Source organism: Magnolia sinica, chromosome 17, assembly GCF_029962835.1.
Source record: "Magnolia sinica isolate HGM2019 chromosome 17, MsV1, whole genome shotgun sequence".
NCBI lineage: Eukaryota > Viridiplantae > Streptophyta > Magnoliopsida > Magnoliales > Magnoliaceae > Magnolia > Magnolia sinica.
Genome location: NC_080589.1, coordinates 39,046,395 through 39,054,349, shown reverse-complemented (window position 1 = coordinate 39,054,349; position 7,955 = coordinate 39,046,395). Strand labels below are relative to the sequence as shown.

The window sequence follows — 7,955 nt, the reverse complement described above, 5'->3', positions numbered from 1 at the left end:
TTTTTATTTTTATTTTTTTTCAGATTATTTTAAAGTATGAGCCCAAAATAAGGCAGATTCAAGTCTCAAGTGGACCATATAGTGGGGATCGAACGCCTACCGTTAAAAACTTCTTGAGAGCCACAAAAGTTTTAGATCAAACTGAAATTTTTGTTTTCCCTTCATGCAGGTTTTTGTGACCTTATGAATAGGTTGGATTGCCAATAAACATCACGGTGGGCCCTAAAAAGGTTTCAACGGTGGCGTTATTATCACTGTTGCTTTCCATGATGTGGTCCACTTGAGCGTTGGATCTACCTTATTTTTTGAGTTCATTCACTAAAATAATCTTAAAAAATAGATGAACAGTGTGGATAAAACCCAAACATCACAGTGGGCCCGTCGAGGCAGACGCAGGACACAATCCACTTCCTCCATTTTCACCGCTAAATTCTTCATCCATCACAGCATAATTAATAATTATAAAATTCCAAACTTCTTAACCAACACCACCAATCACCCAATGGAGTATCATAGAAAGAAAACCTTGTCCCCAGAGAGACCTTTTAATTAGAGAAACTAATTACTGATTAACGCCTAATCATGTCTCCTTAACACCCTAGAGTTACAATAGTTACGAGAGATATCAGGATTGTTAGTTGCATGGGACACTTCTCTTGATTTCTGAGGCTGTTGACAGGTGGTGTTGAACGGTGCAGATCTCCCTGATCTGATCTTTCTTCTTGGAAATGTTGATCTAGGAATGAAAACTCCAGTGCCCTTGCTTTCTCTCCGACAGGTTTGTTCACATGCAAGCATGGAAGGTGTAGCGATGGGACTATGGCACACGTGAGAAAATGCCTGAAGACACAGCCACAAATTAATCAATGCTCGTAAGCAAAGGAAAAGAAGAAAAGAAAAGAAAAGAAAACAAAAGAAAGATGGTGTACCTGAAGAGTCATTGAGGGATAATGTGAGGCCGTCAACTCCTTGTCATCTTCATCGTCCATTATTAGAAGTGAAATTCGCTTGCTAAGGTCTGCAAAGAAGACATCATCTTCTACTTCCATGTCTAACACTAGCTAGAGAAATTAAGTATCCTTGTCATGCATGGTCACTAATAAGAAAAACTACAACTCTCTCCCTCTCTCTCTCTCTCTCCCTTTTTTTTTTTTGGATTTTTTTTTTTTCAGGTAGTATGGGCATGATTGGGTTTTAATAGAAGGGTGTATTGGGGACCTTTGGCTTGTAGGTATGGCTGTGGGCCATGTATGTGACAGTTGGCGAATGTGTGTAAGGCTACGATCTCAAAAATATCTCAAAGTGTCATAATGATATTATCCTGTTGGGAAGGGATGAGGGGCTGTTGGTCTGTATCCATGCTAACATCTCAATCCAAGATGAAGTCTACATGCCTTGCACACATGGCTGTGACTCTGACTCTCTCTCTCTCTCTCTCTCTCTCTCTCTCTCTCTCTCTCTCTCACATCCACTAAGTAGAGATATCTGGAACGTGGTATGGTTCCTTCCACGTCAAACCACTTCGGTGCCAAGTTGGGCACTCGAAGCTTATACGTCTCGTTGCCACTCGACTGCTCTTTTTTATGGTACTCACCACTCACCACATAATGTGACATGGTAAATGTCTGCAAAATCCAAGCCGCTCATCAGGCAGGTCACACCGCTGAGAGAGGTCTTAGATGATAATAATAATAATAATAATAATAACAGAGCTGATCCTTCCATTTTTTATTTTTTATTTTTATTTTTTAAATGCAGATTGGCTAATCTGATGAGCAGACAAAGGTGATTTTGTGCCAAGGCGTGCCCAATGTGGATCGAAACTGTTGAGTAGCTTGGTTGTGGCACGCATGTACCACGGTATGATGTTTGAAATGACAAGTCACATGAGTGCGCTCAACAGGGCTCATGGAGGCACATTTGATACGGTACCACCTTCTGGCAGGGTGTGCTGTTGGACCCACCATCTTCGTCTCTCTTGATCATGGACTTGGTCGCTTGTATACAGGTACAAATGTCTATCTAGCATATGGTGTCTTAGATAAGCTATTCAACACTCTCTCTCTCTCTCTCTCTCTCTCTCTCTCTCTCTCTCTCTCGATATATATATATATATATATATATATATATATATATATATATATATATATATATATATATATATATATATATATGTTAAATGGACGGGAGCACATGTAGAGAGTGTGGGATAGTTGGTGGCTCATGCCCCACTCACAGGACATTCACACATTAATACACGTAGGTCACTTAAAATTTGAGTACTCAAGGGTCCTAAGTGGGGTGTGGCTAATGGTAGAGTGTGTGTATACTAACGTGATAGTCAATAAAATTAATAAATAAATAAATAAATAAAATAAAATAAAATAAAATTAGTGGCAGGACATGTAGCATATGTGAGGCCAAAAAATTAGGAAGATTGAAAACTCTAACTGGGCCACACAACAAGGAAAAAGTGGGTAGGTAAATGCATACCATTGAAACTTTCTTAAGGTCCACCGTCATGTTGTACGCCATCCATACTGTTCATAAGGCCATTCCCACGGGATGAAAGGTAAACACAAAAACATTAGCTCATTTTCAAAATTTATGTGGCCCACGAATGTTGAATTTCAACTGTAGGGGTTCAATCCTCACTATTACCTCTAGAGCTGTACATGAACCGAGTTAGCTCATTTAGCTCGCTTGACTCAACTTGTAAAAGCTCAATTCAACCATGTTCAAAACTGAGTTCGAGCCAAGTCAAGTTGTTTTTTTGAGCTTGAAAAAAATTCCAAGCCGAGTTCAAGCTTGCCCGAGCTTGACTCGACTCGGATCGAACCCCAACTCTAATCGAACTCGGATCAAACTAGTTCGGTGACTCGGTTATTTTGATATTGATGTTGCTCACCGAGTGTTTGATGAAATGACTCAACGAAGTGTCGGCTGGTGGCGAGGAAGGTATGGATATGAAACAAATACCCTTGTATCTTGATTTTGATGTTGCCTACTAAGTGTTTAATGAAATACCTGTAAATTGTTGTTGTTGTTTTACATACCGTGAGAAATTGAAGGTGCACTTCATGTGTTTGAGAAAATGCCACACATGCTCGATCTTGGCTGGAACTGGCCGGAGCTACTGACCGAACTAAGCCGAGCTGGCCAGTCAAGCTCGAGGACCTAGCCGAGCTGAGTTCAAACTGGGGTCAACTAGTGGTCGAGCCGAGTCGAGTTGTGCCAAGCTCGACTCGGTTCGACTCGTGTACAACTCTATTTACCTCTCATGGACGGTGTGAATTTCTTACAAAAGCATCAAGGTGGTCATGGAAAGTTCCTGCAAAAGGTTTTCCAAGGCAATCTGTACCTAGAGCATGGGTCGCATACATTTATGGTCTATAATATGTGTGCATGAAATGTTGTACGTGCTCCTCTCTGTACTAACTTAAAACGAACCTTCCTTATTTTTATCATATATTTTAAGGTTGGTGGACAAATTTGGAAGATATGCTATTGTTAAACTGCTTACCCTATGCTTGTGACAGACGCAACTTGCACCTAAATAGCCACAGGACTTGGATATCTACGTATCTTATCAATGTCTGATGAAGATTGAAGTGCCTCACTTGATTTGAACTTTCATGATGTGGTGGATGTTAGCACTTGGATTGTTTTTTGTCACGTGTAGCATGTGTGGGTGTATCAAAAATCTTTTCAATTCAAACCCAACAACTTGAACCTAAGCGCTAAGACAGGTAGATATGCACGTAGTCGAGATATGAGATTCTACCACTCGCAATATAATTATAGGATAATCAAGCGATTATGGGAGGATGGGGTACTTTTCTTAAAATGGGTTGCATGTTGCCTTTAATGCAAAATGAATTTTATAAATGGAAATAGTCAAACAAAAATGAAATACTTATGGTCAATCAGGGAGTAACAATAAGATGCCTTTTTGAAAGAAGAAGTGATTATATTGATATTGGGAATAGTCCAACGCAAAAGCACAGACTTGGATTACAGCTAAAGACGATTGCTACTGGATTATGACAAAGGATTACTGCTACTCCTAGGATAGAGTTAAGATATGATAAGGAAAGATAATTTATTTGATTGGTTTGGTATAAGACGACTTCCTTTGTTGAACTTCTTTCTATCTCTCAGGAGTTTCTTCCTTTACTCAAAGGTTATGGTAGATGAATTGTTGCCACATCGGTTATCTAGATCCTTCCTTCTCCTCTTGATAGGTGCCCCTTCAACATCTCTTTTGGCTTCACCACTTTTCATCTTTTGAACTTCTCGACCATGCCCTGTCATCAGATGACATGTATCGTCAGATCAATGCCATTTGTACTTACATACAAAGCACTCCAAATATTTTTAAAGATTTTTTGCACGTTATAAATTTATCGTGCGATGACATGTGTTCTTTTCTAATTGCCCATTTCAGGAACGATCATAAATAAGATACAACATTGCCCCTCATGTTACTTTGCCTTTCGGCAAAAGGTGAAAGCAATGGTGGTGCTTTGTCCAACACAATACATGCAATCGGCCGTCTTTCCACGTGTCAATTCTTCATTGATTCCACCGGACCAAGCCAAAAACCGAACAATGGTTTTGTTCCTTTTTTTATGACCATCATTGTGACATGGCATAAAATCGTGTCGTACGAGGATTCATGATTATCATCTCATTAATGCGCACATCCTTGATCGATATATACATGATTTTGAATTCATTTTTCCTTTCTATGATTCTTACTCTTCGCGCTTCTCCTTTCAAAGTCTTCTTTATCATTCAAAATCTCTGTAATCCACCATGACTGCTTCCTTTTCTTTTGCTCTAACTGTAATATCCTGAATTTTCATGACTAGATTTATACTCGTGCCCAAGAAAAATCGGGTGTTAATAATGTATATATTGAATGCTTTAAAAATCGCACCTCATTTTTTTTCCATTTAGATCACATCCAGATACATTCATGAAGATAACATTCACGAGAATAAAATTGACTGTATTGATTATTTCATTAGAGTAAAAGAATTTAGTAAATAATCAAATGTGCTCTCATTGGGAGCTTATTACATTTTTCAAGTTCGCAGTGGAAGTATAAAATTAATTCATAAAACTCTTCTTATTTTTTTAATATAATATTTCATAGAGAGATGGTCCTTCAGGTCTTCAATCTGTACATCACCTACATCATCTATACGGTTGGAGAGGGTCAATGTCATACTCATAGTGATGGTTATCATTTAAGATTAATAATAATTCAAGAGATTCATAAAAGAAAAGTAATGTAGTGGTTCTGATACGTCACATACTCCATTACTACGAGGGGTATCAGCATGCGTAAACAACCTACATGAGATGTATGCCTAGCAAAGTATGTGTGGCTCATCATACGTAGTGATCACTCTTACAATGTGAAAAATAATTCATAATATCTGACTCGACCCGCATTCTCACACTACGGATATTCATCGCCATATCCAACGTTAACATGGATTTATGTAAACATCTCAAGGTGACACAACAACGATTGGAGAATTTACATAACACGATGTGTTCATAGAGTGACTATTTGCGACATCTGATCCCGAGAAGTGATGTAACACACATGGCGATTTACTTACATCGATTGTGCATCATGCCAACCAACCCCCAAAATTACGTGCCGACCAAGAGTGCCGCTACCCGTCGCGCATTACGTTCATGATAAATATTTGATTCACTAGTTATAATACCTTTTAACACATCACTTGTAATAAAGATAACGAAATCTGAATCATGGGGGTTTTGAAAATCCAAGGCACATGCCCAAACCTTAAAAGTAGATAGCACAAGGCTAACAAAATAAGGAGGAGGGTAGCAATGGCTCACTCAAGAAGAGGAGAGTGGCAATAGGTAACTCAACAAAAAGGAGAGTGGCAATGGCCAACTCAATAAAGAAAAGAGTAGTAAGGGCTAACTCAACAAATTGGTAAAGGTAAGGGCAAGGCTTGTATCCATTGCCCTATATAAATAAAGATACGCATAATTAACTCAGACCTTAACCAACATTCCTAAAAGATAAATAATCATTGGTGGTAAATAAATCAATTTCAAGAAAAGAATCATAATAGCATAATAACAAGGCATATAAAAGGTGGAATAAATCACATCAACTTAATTCAAAGTAAGTTTAAAGGAAAAAAAAAACCCTCACCTTTAGTTGTTTAATCGGCTATTAGTAAGGTCAAAGGGCTTAAGGTAATCTTAAGATCAGAACCTGTTCTCTTGTCTTGACTCACATGAATCGGATGATCAGGATTAGTGTCCAGTTTACCGCTACATTCTAAGCAGGTTTAATGGAAGTATGATTTATATTTCACCTCTATCATTGTGAAAGGATCGGATAAGTTTTCTTTAAAAGAAGAGGAAAGAGAGAAAAAGGGAGATCGGTTGAACCTAAATTGTTCCCGAGTAGCAGTCTAGTAGACTGGTGCATGCCTGCCCGTCTCTCCTTCTCTTCTCTTTCTCGTTTCTTCTCCTGCCGTGTTTTCACACTTGGTCCATATTATAGGCAATCTAAGTCATTTGTATGAAGGGAAATATCCTACTACAACTACCTATGAGCTTTCCTCACTCGATGGATACCAAAATAAATGATTAAGGGCTGATTTACTAATTAGGCCACTTCTGCAATGATTTAAGGGCTGAAATTCGATGTGTATGATTACTTTATGATACTTAGGCCTGGTATAAAATTTCACATGAAAAAAAATATATTATGAGAACTATGTGATTTGGAATTCAAGGGTATAAGTTAATGACATTTTCGTAATTATTACTGATCTAAGAGTTTTATGAAATCTAATGGTTCTACATGGTTATATGCACCTTTTAAAACAATTCTTACAAAAGAACTTATATATAAATCGTTAAGGATAAAGAGTTATTCGCCAATTCATTTAAAGAAAGGTGCATATGTCAAATAACGTGATTGATGGTCTCGTCTTAAAATCAACGGTCAGATGACTTGATCTATGAATGGAGACTATTCCCAATGGTTAGATTCGCATTGGGGAATGGATGTAAGGTTAGGTTAGCTAGATTAGTACCATACACATGTACATAATAGGTTAAATTCTATGGTAACACTCGAGAACTTTCAATACTCAGGTATTGAAAAGTTCAGGGTGTTAGACTAACTTATTCTTAAGAAGATTTCATAAGGAAACTAGTTGTTTTTTCATCTGATATGGTGTTTAAGGACATTATTTTTGACACTTTTGTTAAACCAGATAGATCATTCCTTACTCCGAGCCCAACTTTTTATCCTAAAACTATTCCTAAACAGATCCAATCCATAGACCCATTCTTCCTTGACTGTATAGGCCAAAAAAAAAAAAAAAACTTCTGCTTCAATCCAACTCCCTTCCAGATCTCGCTAATGCTTTCAAGACCTCTAGATCCTGGTCGAGGCCTATGAAAGAATGGCCAGAATGGTTCGACCATGAGTCCAAACAATATGGTGATTCATGGCAATAAACTGGTATCTATGAGTGTAATTTAGTTTTTCCTTGCATGAGTATACGACTAACACTTCTCTCCTTATGGCCGATTTAATTTTTTAGAGTTGATCGACCAACACATTTCATTTCGAATGTGGTCCCATGAGTCTAACGATCATGGATATTTGCATATTCACATATCTCATTCCTTTCGAAGATTCAATCTATCCCAACTTAATTTGCCTAAGATGAGGAGCACTACTTCGAGCTTCCTAATAAGAATGGGTGAGCTTATTATACTTTCATAGCCACTCAATGCAAATTTCATGAAGTTATGAATGACCAGGAGCATACAATATTACTATTGATGTGGATTTGTCGTTACTTGTTTTGTATGAATGATGTCCAAATAACCAAAGAGTATGTTTATCTAGCTAAGGCGCTAGCCAGAGGATGGTG

The 7,955-nt window shown here is 37.9% G+C and overlaps 1 protein-coding gene across 1 annotated transcript; it reads right to left on the bottom strand.

Moving 5' to 3' along the window:
* Positions 1–515: 515 nt before the first annotated feature.
* LOC131231513 (uncharacterized) lies at positions 516–1,181 on the bottom strand. Its single transcript, XM_058227738.1, has 2 exons — positions 930–1,181; positions 516–840 (listed from the first exon to the last, which is right to left on the bottom strand). Exons 1-2 carry the CDS (start codon positions 1,047–1,049, stop codon positions 577–579), a joined length of 384 nt encoding a protein of 127 aa, XP_058083721.1. The 5' UTR covers positions 1,050–1,181; the 3' UTR covers positions 516–576.
* Between the last annotated feature and the right edge of the window lie 6,774 nt (positions 1,182–7,955).